The 19,826-nt window shown below is 43.8% G+C and overlaps 1 protein-coding gene across 1 annotated transcript in view; it reads right to left on the bottom strand.

Moving 5' to 3' along the window:
* Positions 1-19,826, bottom strand: part of LOC113419326 (uncharacterized) — a 132,889-nt gene that overhangs the window by 11,723 nt on the left and 101,340 nt on the right. The window contains exons 63-78 of the mRNA XM_087969823.1: positions 19,120-19,265; positions 17,670-17,795; positions 17,373-17,552; positions 16,313-16,537; positions 15,170-15,296; positions 13,748-13,947; positions 12,647-12,859; positions 11,105-11,250; positions 10,828-10,955; positions 9,859-9,991; positions 9,018-9,150; positions 7,202-7,324; positions 6,597-6,723; positions 4,210-4,421; positions 3,546-3,708; positions 1,374-1,453 (exon numbers count right to left, since the gene is read on the bottom strand). Coding sequence (XP_087825949.1) covers positions 1,374-1,453; positions 3,546-3,708; positions 4,210-4,421; positions 6,597-6,723; positions 7,202-7,324; positions 9,018-9,150; positions 9,859-9,991; positions 10,828-10,955; positions 11,105-11,250; positions 12,647-12,859; positions 13,748-13,947; positions 15,170-15,296; positions 16,313-16,537; positions 17,373-17,552; positions 17,670-17,795; positions 19,120-19,265 — 2,462 coding nt within the window. The remainder of the gene's footprint in view (positions 1-1,373; positions 1,454-3,545; positions 3,709-4,209; positions 4,422-6,596; positions 6,724-7,201; positions 7,325-9,017; positions 9,151-9,858; positions 9,992-10,827; positions 10,956-11,104; positions 11,251-12,646; positions 12,860-13,747; positions 13,948-15,169; positions 15,297-16,312; positions 16,538-17,372; positions 17,553-17,669; positions 17,796-19,119; positions 19,266-19,826) is intronic.

Below are 19,826 nucleotides of genomic sequence, written 5' to 3'. Positions count from 1 at the left end.
GTAATTTGTTTTGGAAATGTTAAGGAAAAACTATACACACAAGGATGCATGCAAGAGAGGCCTCTCTCTGTGTGTATGCACATACCCACACAGAAACTGAATGACATATTGAAGAGCACAACCAAATAGCTGGCATGTGAACATCTGCTCAGTGTCTCTGTGTCAAGCTCGATTTCATTGAGGGCCACATCAGGGTTGTGTTTGACCTCAGGGGGAATGGGGGGGCATGGCCAGGGGGGGGGGGCATGGCCAGCTTGACATCATTTGTGTTGGGGGCATCTGTAACCCAAGCGCTCTGCCAGCAAAGACAGACTCCTGAACTCTGTTTTCAGCAGCAACAGCCTCCTGCAATCCTAACCCTAACTCTCTTGAGCTCCATTTTTGCAGTGGGCTGGTCCTTCACTATTTCCAGGGTGGCCCCATGGGCCAGATCTAAGCACCCCTCAGGCCTTGAGTTTGACACCCCTTGGGCTAGACTCTCCCAGGTCCAGATAAGAGATCCCACTGGAGATTGTGGAGAATGAGAAGGCTAAGATCCTGTGGGACTTTTGGATCCAGACAGACAGGCAGGTACTGGCCAGTCAACCAGACAATGAGGTAGTAGGCAAGGACCAGAAGACAGCAGTGGTGATAGATATAGTGGTACAAGGTGACAGCAACAGCAGGGAGGATGAGAAGCTGGAGAAGGAGTAACTGGAGAGGATGTGGAAAGTCGAGGCCAAAGTAGTCCCAGTGGTGGTAGGAGCACTTGGAGCTATGACTCCTAAACTGGGGGAGGAGCTCCAACAGATCTCAGTAATTACACCAGAGCTCTGTCAGAAGAGTGCAGTGCTAGCAAGAGCTAAGATACCGAATAGAACTCTGAAACTCCCAAGCTTATGGTAGAGGACCCAAGATTGAAGCCCACATAAGGGTGAGAAGGGAATCTCTCCCTCTCTCTCTCTCTCTCTCTCCCTCCCTCCCTCCTTCCCTCCCTCCCTCCCTCTTCAGACCACCCATCTGTCTCTCTCTATCATCTACAGTATCATCTATCAACCATCTATCATTTACATGTTTCACGTTTCATCATAACCTATCATCTATCAATCATCTATCAGGTACGTATTTCATGTATCATCTATCAATCGTTAAGTAAACGAATAGAGCAGGGGTCCCCACACTTGGCAACTTTAAGACTTGTGGACTTCAACTCCCAGAATTCTCCAGCTTTTTAAAATTATTATTTTAAAGACCAGGATCCATTCATTGCTCATGCCCAAACTGGAGAAAAGCACATATCAATCAGGAGCATTTGGCTGATCCCACAGGATGAGGAAAGAGGTAACTTTCACCACCCATTTGTGAGAATGCCAAGCCTCAAGGCAGATGCTTACATAATGCAGGGAAGCTTTCTTCTCTGACACCCAGTTCGTCTCCAAAGCTTTGAGGTCCAAAAGTTGTGCTGAACCGGAGGCTGAATGACAGATGAGAGAGAATGAAGTAGAGATGGAAAACATACATCTAATCTTAAGAGTGGCACACCTGTATAAATCACAGTCTAAGAAGCTCATGTGTCTCAGAGTTGGCGAGCTCTGGATTCCAGCAGTTGCCCCAATTAAATCATGAGTCTCGAGCCAAACTTCAAAAACTTCAAAAGGATTTATTGGGAGTTAAACTGTCCAGCACTGTAGCTGACTCTGAGATGCATAATTCATTGTCACCCTTGACCCCGGTTTTCTCCCACCCCCTGGGTGTATCGTAATTCATATTCTCCAATGGGACACATCCATAGCCAAGAGTCATCAATAATACTCTCCAGTTAGAATTTTGCATGGCAGAAACTTCAGTCACCTAGTTACTATCTTTGAAAACATTTATGGCATGCAGTTTCAGTTTTGCAAGCTGCCACACTGTTCCCCACTCCCTTTCTGTTGGCAACTATAAAGAGACCATAGAAACATTTTATGAGTTAACACTAACCACACTAGAAAAAACATAATATTTTGCAACAGGACCCACACATATGGTGTGAAATCTATGATGGCTCTTCCAGAGATACTATTAACAAGAGACAATGCAGCCAAGTAATAAACAGATGCTTAGATTACCAGAAAATGCTTTAGGTAAGGTTACCTTAGCCCTGAAGGACACCCAGTGAAATGCCTTGGCAAATATTATAGATTCTAATTCCCTCCTAGAGGGACAGAAGCTTTCCAGTAACAACAACAATTTGACAGTGCAACCAATTATCCAGAGCGATGGATGGTCTCCTCTTCACTAGATGAATTCAAGCAGAGATCAGACAGCCATCTGCTTACGATGCTCAGATTTGATTTCCTCCACTGAGGAGGTTTCAACTCAACAGATTAAAAAAGTTCCTTGCAAACACAGGATTGTATGATATATATTTTTTTTACTAAATCAGTGTTCCCCTTGACTATGAGACTTCAAATCGGATTCACAACCTTGTCATGAAGACCCAAAGCAGACTTCTTCACTGCTATTTGACTCGCTGCTCTTTAACAGAAGGAGAGACAAGAGCCAATGTTGCTAACATATTATTGAAATAAAAACACAGTTTGTCTAATTGTCAGACCCTCTAAGTAGATCCGATCAGAAAATCAACTCCACAGGAAGACCAAAACTACACTGTGTTCAGACTGGCTATAATAACAGAATTTTGCATGTCTGATTGTGATGCATCTCCTTCCCCTTCTTACACTCCAGTTTATCAGGGAGGTATTTGCCTGAACTTCTTCTGAATATTATCTTTTCTCCCAGGACATAAAGAATGCTCCATCCCCTTTTGTCTATGCAATAGTTCTTGGATATTTTTATCATGGTTACTTCTGAACTCTCTACACTAATTCATCTTAACAACGTTACTCTAGATTGTCAGACCCAAAACTAAGAATAACACATGGTGATTCATCCAACCTGAATGCTTTATTGTTTTCACACCTACAAATCTTGCTGGACTCTACTACAGTGGAACCTCAGGTCACAAATCCACAAAATGTTTGACTGGTCGTGAACACATCTTCGGGTGGCGATCAAACACAGCCGTGGCAATTTTCCCTACCACAGCAATTTCCCCTTCCACACCAATTTTTGTGTGTGCACATGCACAGTCACTTCCAGTCATGACCAAATCGGATTGCGGCCGAAGTCCCAGAATGGATTATGGTCGTGATCCGAGGTTCCACTGCATCCACAATATACTCTGGGAACTGTTAAGGAGGATCTGTCCTCACTCTCTTTCCATCACACATGTATCAGGATTGAGTTGCCTCTTACTCTTCTGAAATGCACTCCCCCCCCCAAATCTGGGGAAGCCACCTCCTCGCTACCTTCCATCACACGAATGGAGAACAATATCCAAGAGGAAATGACTTACTAGAGGTAGAAGTTAATCCACAACATTTGCCCTCTTCTCTGCTGATCTTTAGGGATTATTGAGTGGGAAGGAGCCTCATCAGATTAAAGTCTTTTGAAAAAAAATATGCTGGCAACTTTGGAGGTGCATCCATGGTTTTAAACCAGCTGACTTTGCTTTCTCCACTCACCTCTCTTTAATAAGCACATACTCTGGTGGGATGTAATATTCTCCTAAACTCCTCCATTGGGGCTTCCACATCTTCATTGGGTTTGGAGGGCAGTTGGGGGGCCTCAGTAGGAAAAAAAGGGCAGTCAACACCACGGTGAGGAAGCCCAAGATGAAAAGGACAACTGAAAAAACAGAAGAAATATGGACCTGATTGAGGGAAGGAGGGTCCCCTGCTCAGAATTTTGCAACTCTGATTGTGAAGCACCGCCTTCTTATACTCCCATGAATCATGGTAGAACCTCTGGTCACAAATGCTTCTCACCATGACCAAATTGGGTTCCGACCAAAAAATTCACAATTTTTTTTTTTTGCAGCCAATTTCCTCCTTCCGCACCATCTTTTTTTTTAAGTGCCAAAGTTGCAAAATTAGGTTCGGGTCATCACCAAATCGGGTTGCGACCAAAGTTATGGAACAAATTATGGTCATGACCAGAGGGTCTACTCTATCTGCCTGAGGTAGGGAATCAGGAGGCCTTATATGCCCAATATAAGTAGAGAAGACAACGGAAATGCAGGGTTAATAACTCAGTCATTCCTGTTTAGGATATTGTCTTTCACAAAAAGCCAAACACAGCACAGTCTCCATAAAATACTTTTCATGCACCACACAGGGCTGATCTTACTTGCAATAGTTGGCCAATCGGGAGCAATATTCACCACTGGGTGCTTCAAGACTCCATGCCGAGCCAGCTGGTATGGAGAGGAAGGTTGGAAGGAAGTTGTGTGGGAATCACATCCCAAGCTTTGCTTATTCACTACCACAATGAGCATCCGGCTTTCAACAGCATTATCCCGAAACACGTAGGTTCCAGGTTCTAGAAATACATGGCTGAACCTGAAATGGGGAAAAAGGCATTTGGCTAAGCTGTGTCAGGCCCAAAATCAAGAATGACACCTGGTGATTCTTCCAAATCTGAGTTCTTTTATTGTTTTCATACCTATGGACAAAGCCTTGCCAGTCTGAGGACTCTATTAGTTGCATCTACCATAGATTTTGAGAGCTATTAAGGAGGTGCTGTCTTCACCTTCTTTCTCTCACACATAGTATCAGGGCTGAGTGGTCCCTTACTCCTCTGGAATGCATTCCCCCATTTGGGGATCTACCTCCTCACTACATTCTTTTAGCTCATGTGTGGACTTCACCTCCCAGAATTCTTCAGCCATCGTGTGTGGATTTCAACTCCCAGAATTCCTTGGTCTCCTTGTGTCAGGCTCAAACCCAAGAAAGACACCTTGTCATGCTCCTGGTGGAGACTGACTCTGAGGGAGAGGAGGAACAGCCCTCAGGGAGTGGAAATATGGCTCCGGAGGTTGTGGAGGAGGCTGGGGAAGGGCAGAGGCCTGCTGAGCAGTTAGAGGAGGACCCAGGCCCATCCCCTATCCATCCTAGGGCACACAGGGAGGAGAGGATAAGGAGACATGGTCTATTCGGGAGGAGAGGGCCTTGATCCTCTTCATGGGCTGCAGGCGTGAGAACTGAGTAATAGTTTGGACCTGTGTACTGGCAAACGCAGGAAACAAAGTGTGTTTTATTTTGGTCTGAAGTTATCTTGGTTGGCGTCCTTCCAACAGACTGTGCCTTGTTATCTCCTTTAATTTGGTAAATACTTCTCCTGTTCAGTTGTGGAAATTTCATCATTGTAGTTTGTTTGGTTTTCTTTATTTCACCTCTATCTTCTCATTAAATTTGGACTGCATTGCTTTCTTTTGAAGACTATTTTTGAGTACGTTTTATCTCCAACTGAGAATTATTGAGCAGTGGGGCCAAGTTGGAGGCATTAAAGGACATTTATTTACATTTTGGATTTTGTTACGTTTGTGTTACACTCTGGGTCATCACACACCTGATAATTCTTCCAAGTGAGGTCTCTATTGTTTGACACTTATAGACAAAATCTTGCCAGACCAATGACTCTACTATCTGCATTTACAACCGATTCAGAACTATCAGGAAGGGTCTGTCTGCACCCTTTTTATCTTACACATAGTATTAGAGCTGAATTGCCTCTTACAACTCTAGAATGCAGCTCCTCCCTCCTGGGAATCAAACTACCTTTCTTCACAGGCTGCAAGAGTCGGGAACCAGAAGTGTTCCAACTGATACGGAATTATAGTCACTATCTTCTTTCACCATTGAGTATGCCTGTTGTTGCAACTGCTGGAGTGTGGTGACATCTGGAGGGCAGTTTCAGAATTTTCATAGCTGATTTTACATATTATACCATCAATGCACATGGCCAAAAAACACGGTAGAGGCATAACCTCAATGAGAAAGCTAGGAAGAAGCAGTGAGGTTACATGAGTGAGGAAAGAGAGAAAGAAATAATGATATCTACAAGGAATATCATTTGCCTGCAAGCAAGAATAGGCACAGGTAACAGAAAAAGAAGAAGCTAAAGCACTTCTGGGACTTAGAATCCAAACAGACAGGCACCTGTCACATAACATGCTAGACTTAACAACTGCCGATAAGAAAGATAAAGCCTGAATAATGGATGTGGAAATACCTGGAGAGAGAAGAACAGAACCAGAGAAGATAACCAAATATAAAGAACTGCAAAAAGAAGTAGAACGACTGTGGCAAAAGAAAGCAAAGGTAGTACCAATAGTCATAGGAGCCTTGGTTGAAATCCCAAAACAACTGGAGCACCATTCAAACACCATTGGCACTGACAAATTCACAGTCAATTGCAAAAGGCAGCTTTACTCGAAATAGCTTACATTCTGTGACAAGACCCTTAACACCATCAGACATCCACATCTGTCTATTCCAGGTCCTTGGGAAAGACTCGATAGAAGGACAAAAATGCCAAATCCAGTCTGAACATCTGGCTGCTGTGTGACAAACCGTAACCAAAAGGCCTTACAGCAGTGAGTTGGTGGACAGATGGAAAGGAAGCATTCCCACGATCAAATTAATATTAATAATACTATTGAAATTACTTTAGGAAAGGCTGGAATGTCTTGGAGAATATCTTAAAGAAAAAGCAGAAACTGCCTCTGAACCAACCTGGAAAAGTTGAGCTGGGTCTCTCGGATGAGGTGGTCCAGCCTTCTGAAGGCACCAAAATCCCAGTGGGGATTGCTATTGTAAAGATGCTCCTTCTGGTAGACAGGGTAGTGGCTAGAAGCCCGATCTGGCAAGAATTGGCAAACAGTGACTGCTACACAGCATGAGTTAATGTTTTTTTTCTGCATGGCCCGAGAAATCTTTTCTATTGACAGTCATTTAGCATTTAGAGTTGGCTCAACACTAACAATTTCCCCCCATCAGCCCTGGATTAAGAGATACCGTTATTCATATTTCCTGAATTTATTGAGCCAACATGTCCACGAGCCATGGTGGTGTAGTGGTTAGAGTGTTGTACTACAGGCTACTTCTGCTGACTGCCAGCTGACTGCAATTTGGCAGTTTGATTTGCACCAGGCTCAAGGTTGACTCAGCCTTCCATTCTTATGAGGTGGTAAAATGAGGACCCAGATTGTTTGGGGGGCAATAGGCTGACTTTGTAAACTGCTTAGAGAGGACTGTAAAGCCCTGTAAAGTGGTATATAAGTCTAAGTGCTATTGCTATTGCTATGTCAAGGGAAAAAAATTCATATGCCAGTACTTACTGGAGGGATTAATGCTGAGCTGGAAAAGTATAGCATCTCCCACCATCAAACACACAACAGGATTTGGGATGGTAGGCAAATGTTGGTGTGATGTATCCCGCCGGTATCTTGGTTGTGAATCTCCTGGACCAGTAAAGATAAAAATGTGAAAGCAAATTCACTTCCTTGGTTCTCTTTAAAAAAAAAAAAAAAAACTGGGGGAAAGTGAATCATAAGTTATTGCCTAGCTAGGAACCTCTAAATCATTGACTTATTCTCCGAAGCACCAGAGGGCAGGACAAGAAGTAATGGGTGGAAGCTTGTGAAAGACAGATCCAACATAGAAGTCAGGAGAAATTGTCTGACAGTGAGAACAATTAATCAATGGCGTAGCTTGCCTCCCAGAGTTGTGGGTGGTCCATCACTGGAGGTTTGTAGAGATTCTCAGAGGAATCAAAGATCCATCCCCTGCACCTATCAGTCCATCACACGGCCCAATCAAATCTTTGTCCCAACTGGAGACATTCCTCCAGACACTTCTCTCCAGGTGCAGGGCAACATGTCCTTGACTCTCTGAGAAAGGATGTTGTTGTGTCTAATCTTCTACCTCACTATGAAATCCCTTCTCCCAAATTCCCAGGCACTGAATGTGACAGCCTCGAAGCTTCCAAGTAAAAAACGGCTTCCAAGGCTGACAATGTGTTGGTAAGAGGTAATGCGATGGAGTAGACAAGGTTTTGGACAAGGATTGGGTAGAACCAAGTCCTAATCCACCTTGGGCCATAAGAAGGAGGATTTGGGGACTTACCTCTAAGCCTGTTCTATCTCAGGCAGTTTTTATTGTGTGTGTGTGGATAAAATTAAACAAAAGTCTCCTGTAAGCTGCCATGAGCTCCTAGAGGAAAAAAAAAAAGGATATAAATCTCGCCATTAAATAATGGGTAACCCGGCTGTAAGTCTGACATTAAATCCATAGAGATTTTTATCAGGAGAAAAGCAGAGAAAGTATGGTCCACCTGTGGGTAAATGGGGTTTTATTTTGCACAAGAATAATTCGTTTCATGCTGAATTTGACAAGCAAGGTGGCATCTGTCCAAAGAGTTGAAAAGGATTCTAATGCTTCAAATAACATGAAGGGAGACTGTGCCTTTATTTTTTTTTATAAAGAGCGAATGCTTTAAAAGAAAATAGCTTGGATAGGAAAAGTAAAACAGCACTCTAACATGAAGGCATAACTGCTTTGAAAGAAAGAAATTAAATGTTTTTGTAAATAAAACGAAATAACGTAGCTGGGTAGGAGACTGTTAAAAATATCTTGAAATTCTATTATATTTATTCTGTTTCTATTTTCCCAAACAGTTTAGAAGAAGTGGCTTTTATTTCTATTTTTTTCTTTGCATGTGGCATTGCCTTGGAGTCATTCTTGGCTCCTGGTGAATGCTTTTTCTTGGCAAGGTTTTTCAGAAGTGGTTGCCTTTGTCTTCAGCCTCGGGCCAAGAAAGAGTGACTGGGTCAAAGTCACCTAGTCTTTGTGGCTTAGGCTAGAATTTACCATCTCCCGTTGATTGACCCAAAGTCACCCAGCCAACTTTCATGCCTAAGGTGGGACTAGAACTCATAGTCTCCTAGTAACTAATGTGGTGCCTTCATCACTGCATCAAACTGGCTCAAAGGGGAATAAGTGGAGTGAGTGATCTGTGTTCAACACTCCACATGTTGTTGGGACTTCGATAGCTATTAGCTTCAGCCAGCATGGCCATCATTTAGAGAAAGGAGTCTAGCAAAGTTTAGGTGAGCTGAAGATCCCTCCATCACTTGACTAAATCCCACATCTTACCTGATAGGAAAACATCAATCATGTCTGGATTGGAAGGAAAAAAGCCTAAAACACCACTGGGGCCAAAGACAGTTAAATGGACCCGCTGGATTTCTTGAATGTGATGATCTGGTCCAAGAACATTCGGTATCTCCTACAAAGCAGAGAACAACCAAGGTGGGAAGGAGAACAGGAAGTGCCTGCTATGAGCCTCCAACATGCTAGTTTGGAAAAAGAAAGCAGAAGTACATTTGTCTGGGATGCTATAAGGAATCCTGTCTTGGGCAGGATTAGAAGACCTCCAAGGTCCCTTGTAGCCCCTATGATTCTAAGTTAACCACTTTTGCTTTCACTATTTTTCATAATGTCCAAAGGAAACCCCAGGGTCTCTGCAACCATAGACTGTATAAAGCTATTATTGCTGTCCCTCTCTTTCAGCTTGCTCCCTCCTGGACGGAAAAGCTTACATGCAAAGCACACCAGCTTAGAAACCATGCACCATCATCCAGACCATAATTCTGACATCCCCTTCAGAGGTGCTATTCAGCAGGTTCTGACCAGTCCTGGAGAACCGGTAGCAGAAATTTTGAGTAGTTCGGAGAACCGGCAAATACCGTCTCTGACTGGCCCTGCCCCCATCTATTCTCTTCCTCCCAAATCCCAGCTGATTGGCTGGATCTTCTTTTGTTGCCCTGCACAGGAGAATGGAGCTGGAAAGCAGGTTAGTGGGGTGGGGAGGGAATGGAGATTTTACAGTATCTTTCCACTTCCATGCCCACCAATCCCCGCCCACCAATCCAATCCCCGCCCACCAAGCCACGTCCACAGAACCATAGTAAAAAAAAATTTGAATCCCACTCACTCGTTCCTCAAACCCCTTGACAGTGAGGACTAGCTCCCTTTCTGGGCCAAACTTGAGAGACAGTCTAGGGGATCGCAGCAAGCAGAGATGATCGCAGAGCTCTTCGGCAGAGGTGTACCGCTCACAGTGACATCTTAGAGACCAAGAAAAGCATAGGACCAGAATGAGTCTCCATCCGGGAGGAAGCAAGATTTTTAAATTTTGTTTTTCTAGAGCAACATCCGGGGGCTGAGAAGTGGGAAAGCATAGAACAACATGGACATTGTAGAAGCTATAAGAACAGAATTCCATCAGGCAGCCTTCCAACTTGCTTTTTTTAGATTTGTTAGTCAGCAACTGGCTAAGACACAACTAGGGAATGTGGTGGCTCAGTGGCTAAGATGCTGAGCTTGTTGATCAGAAAGGTCAGCAGTTTGGCAGTTCAAATCCCTAGCGCCGCGTAATGGAGTGACCTCCCGTTGCTTGTCCCAACTTCTGCCAACCTAGCAGTTCAAAAGAGTGCAAAAATGCAGGTAGAAAAATAGGGACCACTTTGGTGGGAAGGGAACAGTGTTCCATGCTCCTTCGGTGTTTAGTCCTTCTGGAGCCTGACTAAAGTCATGCTACATGACCATGGAGACGTCTTCGGACAGCGCTGGCTCTTTGGCTTTGTAACAGATATGAGCACTGCCCCCTAGAGCCGGAAACGACTAGTCTGTATGTACAAGGGGAACCTTTACTTTTACCTTTATCTTTAACTGGCTAAGAATTCTGTATGGAAGACACCAGACTATAGAAAATGGCACTTGAGATGCTTGACATGTTCTGTTTCATTCTGCGTTGACCACCAGACATACTCCCGCAAAAGAAATCTAGTTACAAAAATTAAGGTGTGGAGGGGATGATCTAGATTTAAGCTCAAGGGATGGAGGGTTAGTGGAGTTCATCTCACCAACATTCGGGAGTGTTTTCTGGAAAGTTGCAGCTTACATGCCAAGCTCGATGTGAAGTTCTCCATTCCCTGGATTACAAATTAGGGAGCAGTTATACAGTTCAGGGATGACACATTTGCGTGTGGATGCCAGACGGATCTGCCCTGGAGCACAGCGCTCCTCTATCTGTGAGGAGGAGGAGGAGGAGGAGGGAGGGAAAGATGGAGAAAGAAAAGATGAAAGAGAAGAAGGAGAAAGAGAAGGGAAAAAAAATTAAGAAGCGGGTTCACCAGAACTCCTACAGAATAGAGTTACCAACTTTCACCCTACATCACCTGTGGTTGGCAATCTTGGTTGCTGTTGCTATCTGAGTTTCTTTTCCCTCTTTCATCATAGTAAAGGTACCCTGCTTGACAGATGCAAGAGCCATCTGATTCCTGAAAACTCCGGTGCAAACCAAGGCAGGTGCAATTAGTTGCACCTAGGAAAAAAACGACAGGTGTCAGCCTTATGAGGCAGATCAAACGGCATGAACAGATGAACTAATTCTACTTTATTGGAAGGTTGCATAAACAGAACTCTGCAAGCCCAGAAGTACATTTCTCTCCCCTTTGATCCCAATACAGCCCAAGAAACTAGGGATGGTCCTTTCTGAGCTGGTTGCCCTGTCTGCTTTCCTTCTGAGGGCTAAGTTGCCTTTTATCTGACTGTTCCTTTGGTTCAGGGGTTTCTAACCCCTGGTCCATGGACTAGCACCAATTTGTGACATGCCAGCAACTGGGCCACACAAACAAGCAAAACCAATGTTCTGTCCTAGGCTTCCCCCAAAAGAACTAAGCAGACTCTTTGTCCTGACCAAACACCTTTCATTAAATGAATGTGAATTTCTTGCATTCACATTCAGCCAATAGCCTGGCAACAGTCTTTCAAGGGTATAATTAGGAGCTCAAATCTTATCTACCTTGGAAAGCTTCCCAGTGAATATTTCCAAACGCAGTGCTGACAAGGAAGGGCTTAGCACAGAGTCTCTAGGATGCACAGATCTTCAAAATGAACGAACGAATTGTTTCTTGCAAAAGCTGCCTCCCCTTTTGCTCCTCTTTTAATCCTTATGGGAGAGGCCATTAATTGTCCACCTGTGGCTTTATTCCCACGTTGACCCTTAGTTCGGAATTGTTCTTTTCTTTTGGCAGTTCTGCACAGGCGCAGGCTGGGAACTGGTTCCAGCTGCTCCTCTGCCTTACTGCTGTCCGAGCCCGAAGGCAGCTGATGACTGCCAGACTGCCCTGGCCCCGTCTCTGCCTCTGACGCAAAGCCCTCATTCAAGTCTTCCTTGGGCTCCAGGACTGGCCCAGTTTCCTCCCCAACCTCCTTGCTGTCCGACTCTGCTGCCAGCTCTGCCAGCCGCTGGCAGGCCACAATAACTCCATCTGAGGGATGCAGGCAGCATGCAAAACCACACTCCCTGCAGTCTGTGGAAAAATCTCTCTCCATTGAACTGGTCTCTGGTGCCCAAATGGTTGGGGAACAGTGCCTTGGATGCTTTCCTTCTACCTGTCTCCTAAGGTCATTCCCACATATCAATAGAACAGTTAAGATTTTAGAGGTAACAAGTGGAAACCTTTGTTTTCTATCTACCTAAAAAGTGTATCATACTTTCTCTAGCGGAGAAAGGCCTGCAGAATCCTGTCTGAAAACAGCTCCAAATGGCTCATTATTATCCAGAGAGATGACCTACTATCAGCATCTTCATAATGAAAAAGAGCAATCTGGCACCGCTGGGTCAATCTGGGTCAGTCCCACTCTATTTACATCATCTCCCTTATTATAATTGTCACCCAATGATCCCAAAATAGTTCAGAGGGCACAATACTCACCTTCTCGTGATGTTGAGGAGCTCCCACATGGAAAACAGCCAGTTTGGGCAGGGATGTGGTTGAAAAAACCAGCAGGGCACAGGTTGCATTCTTCTAGATACTTTGCAAGGCTGCTGTTCCCGTAGGTGCCTGGGGGGCAAGGAACAGGAGAAGAGGTCTGGGGAGGACAGAAATAACCCTGTGGACAGGGATGCTGGAGGAAACTTGCACTGCCTGATTGAGGAAGAAAAGAAATGAACATTGATGAGACAATATAGTTGTAGCCTGGAGCTCTGAAGCCACCTAAATTCTCCCAAATTTTCCACTGTCTTGAAGCTTGAATTGTGATAAAAGGGCAATTGGTTAAACATTTGGGGAATGATTACTAAGTAGGAATCTGTGGTTGAAATGGCTCCTTCCACTTACAAAGCACTGATAATCAGTTGTATGCAAACATCAGATGCAGAGATCTGAACATGATTTGATCAAATGACCAAATCAAATTCACTGTCTAAAGCAAATGGACATTCACATCAATTCACCTCATTCACATCAATGATTGGACTGAATTTGGGCCCAGTCAAGTCTACTCTTTCTTCCTCAAATGGAACTGACCATCTGAATAAAATCAGTGCAGGAGATTGTTCGATTTGGAAGTCTGAACTGAACTGATGATTCGGTTCCAATCAACATGCTTTTTTTTTTTTTTTTTGCACTGAATACATGCAGATCAGATCAAACCAGGTGGTCAATATGATCGGCAGTCCTGTTAATGACATTTTAACTCCACTGACATATAAATCAAAGAAAAGCCAATGTATGTTTTGACTCAGCTACTTTGATGATGCCCAAGATGGCTCTCCGTCCCACCTACCCCCTTTTCCACCTCAATCTTCTATAACTTTCTCTTATAAGGTTCCCGTTGTGTGTCCCTCTTTCTGATGGGAAGCCTGGGATCAGAGTTACACATGGGTGGGGCTGACAACTCCCAAAACAGCGAAGAGATGGATTCCTTTCTTCCTTCATAAATTAGAGGAACATCTAGCGAGCTCTTGGATGGTCATTTCTAGAATTAACTGTTTCAAGAGCAGACTTCAGTGAGGAAGCATCTCACGTAATCACCTGGAGGACAGCTGAATCCCGCTGGGCAGGGCAAACAGGGTGGGTGGGAATCCAGGCTGTTCTGATAGGTTCCTGCATCACAGGCCCTGCAACATTTCTCTGAGGAGTCCCTGAGACCCGATACATTCAGGGCTACATAACCAGCTTGGCACAGCTGCGGTTGGGCACTGCCAGGAGGGCAGTAGTAGGGATAGGCACACCTGAACCAAAGAGAGAAGTTGGGTGAGTGTCCTGGTTACCTTCATCCAACAGCTGATAAAAATTTTCCCTACCTTCAGTCTGCAAGTTGCCCCCGCTAAAAGCTGCAGGAGAAACTTGGATTTCCATTCATCCCACACACCAACACAAAAACACAACACACACACACACACACCCAAGACAATGATCCACCCCTAAAACTCAACATCCCGGTCCTCAACATTTACACTGGAAATTTCTGCTGAAAATTTGGTTTCTGAATAAAAAGAAAGGGTGTTGCCTTCCAGGTGCCCCTCTTTCCATTTCCAGATCTTAGGATGGCTTCAGATGAGGCAATCTTGGGAAATAAATTGAATTGTTATGTTTTAAGAAAACTGTAAAAATAGCAATAGCAACAGTACTTAGATATATACAGCTCCGTAGTACTTTACCACACTCTCTGGGAGGTTTACAACATCAGCATATTGCCCCCAGCAATCTGGATCCTCATTTTATAGATCTAAGAAGGATGGAAGGCTGAGCCAACCTTGAGCCCACTGGGATCAAACTCTGACTGTAGGCAGAGTTTGCCTGCAGTACTGCATTCTAGCCACTGAGCCAGCACAGCTAAAAAATTGGGGGTATAAAGCAGAATGTGTGAAATGCATTTGACCCATTTCTTGCTTCATGTTGTAGAGGGGTCTTGTTTGGCCTTAGGGTGGCAGATCATGAACTGGAGAAGGTGTCTCCATCAAAGCTCAAACACATATTTCTAAATCACCTTTAATCTCTAACAGGAGCTCTGGGGCCTCACCTGAGGCACCGTTATAAATAATCTGGGGTTGCATTTTCACAGCAACTATACAGAACTGGATGATTCTAATAAGCTCTGTGATATTTTACATCGGAAAGAAGCCGCATAATATAAAATTCATTTGACCCGCTGAGATCAAGATCCAGTATGAAGCTAATGTATTTTTAAACTCAAAGCTTGAGCAAAGGGGAAATATAATAAAAAATACAATTTATTGTTTCAGTTTTCTCAAACTCACATGGGCAGTTTTGCTCGGCTGGAAGTAATTTAAAAAACAGAGATGGAAGAATATTATATCTTTGCCACCTGAAAACCTATATGACCCATATAGGTTTTCAGGTGGTAGAAGGACAATTAAACACTGTGTTTTGTTCAAAGCTGGGACCTTTCAGAACTGTATGAAATATTCACCATTTGGGTAATCTACTCACAGCTGACCAAGAATCTCGAATGCCGATGAACCTTCAGGGCAATAATAACCAGCTGGACACAGAGGTGGCATTCCTGTACGGGGGCCACACAAAGAGCCAGGACGGCATTTGGAAGGATGAGATGAACCTGGAAAGATAATCAAATGCTTGAGATAAGGCAGAATCCCAATCTGGAATTTGCTGTGCAGGAATCACAATATGAATGTCCTAACATTGTTTCAAACCAGGCAATTCTGAATGATTTGTGCCACACTAGTTGACTTTAATTGGAATATTTATCCCATGGATAGTCATTAAAATACTCAAAGGATCCAACTATAATTTCAGTGCTGCCTTCTCAAACCAACACTCTCCAGATTCCACCTTGCCTTGCCTTATATTTATGATTACTACGGGGACTCTTTGTAATTGAAAAACAATTACATAAGGTAATAAGTTGTCACCAAAGTGGTCACAGAGCTAAGATAGTGTTCTTCCAGTGTTCTCCTGCAAAAATTCTAGCCATTCATCTCTTGGTATCCACGGTTAAAATAAAAATAGAATTTGCTGGGTTTTGTCAATAGGATAAAGGTAAAGGTAAAGGTTCCCCTTGCACATATGTGCCAGTCGTTTCCGGCTCTAGGGGGCGGTGCTCATCTCTGTTACAAAGCCAAAGAGCCAGCGCTGTCCGAAGATGTCTCCATGGTCATGTGGCTGGCAGGACTAAATGCCAAAGGCACATGAAACACTGTTACCTTCCCACCAAAGTGGTCCCTGTTTTTCTACTTGCATTTTTTACATGCTTTCAAACTGTTAGGTTGGCAGAAACTGGGACAAGGAACAGGAGCTCACTCCGTTATGTGGCGTTAGGGATTCGAACCGCCGAACTGCCGACCTTTCTGATCGATAAGCTCAGCCTCTTAGCCACTGAGCCACCATGTCCCTGTTGTCAATAGGATAGGCAATAGTAAATTTACCACTCTTCTACATCATCTGAAATTGCTCTTTTAGAGAAAGAAGCATTCAACTTCATACGCTGTGTCTTCTCCCAGAAAGTCTTCTTTGAAGAACCTCTAGTTGAGGATATGGCAACTTGAGTAACTCCAGATGGTCCTGAAGAACCACTGTGGGGATCTCTTGCCATATTAAATGTAAGTAACTAACCTAGCGGACATTCATATCCTGCTTCACAAGGTAGTCCAAGAACGTTTGGCATTCCTGACTTTTCTGGATCTGGACAGACAAATCCAGGGGGGCAGGGTAAGCAGTCTTTCAAAGATATAGCTCCAGGCTGAGTCCTGTAGGAACCAGGTGGACAAAGAAAAGCTTCTTTTCTGCTTGGGCACCAGTGTCCTGGGGCACAAGGGTACTCTCTGAGGGTAGTGGCTCCTGTTAGAGAGAAGAGAAATGAAGAGAGACAAGGGACGGGAGAACCTCAAGAGAAAGAAGCAATCTTCTCTTTTAGACTTTGCACCAACATTTTGCCAAGAGAAACATAAAAAGTCTTGAAGTCTGCAGTGATTCAAAAACCCAGTTTTTCAACAACATGGACATTAAAAGTTTCTCAATTAATTCTCTTGGAGGCCAGAATATCAGGATGGAGAATTTTGGTTTTAGCATCCTACATGTTACTGACTGCAGTTATAACTTTTGCATAGCTACAGTTATACAATTATATCATCTATATTCTATTGTGATTCTATGGCTCTATATTATGGCAATTTTATCATGGATTTACCTTAATATTTTATCTCGTCTATTGTACTGTCTGCATATTTTGTATATATACATTTGCTGATGCTCTATTTAAACATATGTTTGTGTTTGTATGTATAACATGTTTTATCAGTGTTGTATATCATGACTGCATGACCTCTGTAGATGCCATGATATGCCATATACTAAACCAAAAACGAACTACAGTTCCCAGAAGCCCAAATCACCATGGGTAGGAAAGAAATGATGAAGCGGTGAGAATTTGGTAGCATTGCCATTCCTGTTGCAAGACAATTGAAAAAGGCAGCTATTAAAAAAAGTCACCAGTCTTGCAAACTGAGAATACTATTATACCTATGAAGTCAAAATAATCACATAACTGATGCTGGCTGAGAAAAATATCTTAAGAAAGACATTTTCCTGGCTGCACAAGCTGTTGTGGCTTTCTTCATATGAACATGATTTTGACAAATTGAGTTTACAGCCAGCAATACAATTGGCAGCTCACCTGCTGGAGGACATTGGCATTCTGACATGCAGAGTTGGTAATTCGGTTGTCCCTCAGTCTCAAGTTCTGTTCGGAAAATCTGCTTGGGACATTGCTGGAGGGTCCGTGACCCCAGGGGATTGGTGAGATTCATTCCTTGGCAGTTGGACCCAAAGGGACATGGGAAAGCCATGGGAAATCCTGAAGAATGAGAAAATGGAGTCTTCTATGAAGCTGGATTTTAATAGAAGAATATGCCTGTTAGGTCCCATCTAGATAAAGTTGTAGAGAAGGTGGGTTCTGGACATTTCTACTAACTTGTTTTGCACCAGCGACCTGGTGGGCAGGGTAGGCAGTCTTCTTTTTGCTTGGCACCTGGGTGAGAACCTATGGTATCATCTGGACATGGAATGGGGGCTGTTGAGCCTTCTGGGCAGTAGAATCCTACGGGAAGAGAATACAACCAAGTTCAATTCTGCTCATGGTGACTATCAAGCATTACATTCTCTCAGATCATTTCCTACTTCTCCAGGGACACAGATTTAATTGCACGAATGCCACATTGCTTCTTTTGACCATCTTATGGGCACTCCTGTTCCACTTGCTGCTGAATCACAATTCCCAGCCTTCCCTATTCCATATGTTGTTTACCGCTAGTTGATGCTTCTGGGAATTGCCTACATCTCTAAAAGGGATTGTCACAGATTCCCCACCTCTACGCTTGGAACAAACCAATGTGTGTATCATGGGATTTAGGTCTCTAAACAGCATCTACAGAACAAAAAAATTGCATAGTTCTTCAACAACCATTATCAAATATTTAGGCGCCCCAAATGCTGGCTATCTATTCTTAGACTCTATTTCTTCAGGTGTTCTTCAGACTATTTTCTAGGACACTCAGGTTAAAAATTGGGAAAGAACTCCGGCAAGACTGTACAGAAACAAAAAATTGGAATTAAGATTGCCGGGAGAAATATCAACAACCTCAGATATGCAGATGATACCACTCTAATGGCAGGAAGTGAAGAGGAACTAAAGAGCTTCTTGGTGCGGGTGAAGGAGAGTGCAAAAGTTGGCTTAAAAATCAACATTAAGAAAAGTGAGATCATGGCATCCGGCCCTCTCAATTCCTGGCAAATAGATAGGAAAGAAAGGGAGGTAGTGACAGATTTTATTTTCCTGGGCTCTAAGATCACCGCAGATGGGGACTGCAGCCAAGAAATTAAAAGATGCTTGCTCCTGGGGAGGAAAGCTGTGGCAAATCTAAACAGCCTACTACAAAGCAGAGACCTCACCCTGCCAACAAAAGTGCGTCTAGTCAAGGCTGTGGTTTTCCCAGTTGCAATGTAGGGCTGTGAAAATTGGACCGTAAGGAAGGATGAGTGCCAAAGAATGGAGGCCTTTGAACTCTGGGGCTGGAGGAGAGGACTCCTGCGAGTCCCTTGGACTGCAAGGCCATCCAACCGGTCAGTCCTAGAGGAGATCCACCCTGACTGCTCTTTAGAAGGCCAGATCCTGAAGATGAAACTCCAAGACTTTGGCTACCTCGTGAGAAGGAAGGACTCCCTGGAGAAGAGCCTAATGCTAGGAACAATGGAAGGCAAAAGAAGAAGAAAGGGACGGCAGAGAATTAGGTGGCTGGATGGAGTTGGTGTGAGCTTAAATGGACTCTAGGGGATGGTAGAGAACAGGAAGGCCTGAAGGAATGTTGTCCATGGAGTCGCAATGGGTCAGACATGACTTTGCAACTAACAACAACAACAGGTACCTGCTGGACAAGGGCCCGCACACCTTTCTCCCCAGAGACAATCAGCCAGGGGAGTCCAAGTGAAGTTGTAACCCTGTGGTGTGGCATCAGAACTTCCCTCTTGGCAGAAGAAGCCAGCAGCACATGGTCCTTCCATCTGTCCTCTCCTGGAGCAAAGAAAATGCTAGGACTTCATTGAGAAGGCAAGGAAAATAATTTAGTACGCAATCATTTCTCTGTGACGTTTCTCCCAAATGAATTGATACAGAGAGTTTACAGCAGTGTGTCTTAACTTCAAGAACTTTAAGATGGGTGGACTTCAACCTCCCCAAATTCCCAGCCAACATCCTGGCTGGGGAATTTTGGAAGTGGGACTCCACCCATCTTAAAGTAGCTGAAATGGAGAAATATTAGTTTACAGCATTGCATGAAACAGTGCATCCCTTCAAACCAAACTGAGCCACAGAATTAGAGAAACAAAACCGAAATTAAACAAGGGGTAAAATATCTTTAAAGGAGACATGGAAGTTAGAAGGAAAAGTTGAGTGAAAACTCCGGAAGGAGTAAAGCCTGGATATTTGATTGGATTGGATTTTTCCATGGCTGAAGCAGCTTCAATAATGGCCTTCTCTTGAGAGGATTGGATTTTGACAGCATCATCAGAAAGCCTTCATAGAAGGGTTTGCATTTGAGTGACAGAAATATAATTACCTGCATTTGCAAAGCTA

This window comes from Notechis scutatus, chromosome 7 (assembly GCF_049901735.1).
Source record: "Notechis scutatus isolate UNSWTSFEM ecotype Mainland chromosome 7, rNotScu1.2, whole genome shotgun sequence".
NCBI lineage: Eukaryota > Metazoa > Chordata > Lepidosauria > Squamata > Elapidae > Notechis > Notechis scutatus.
Note: the sequence above shows the minus strand (reverse complement) of the source record. Positions and strands in the feature narration are given on the sequence as shown.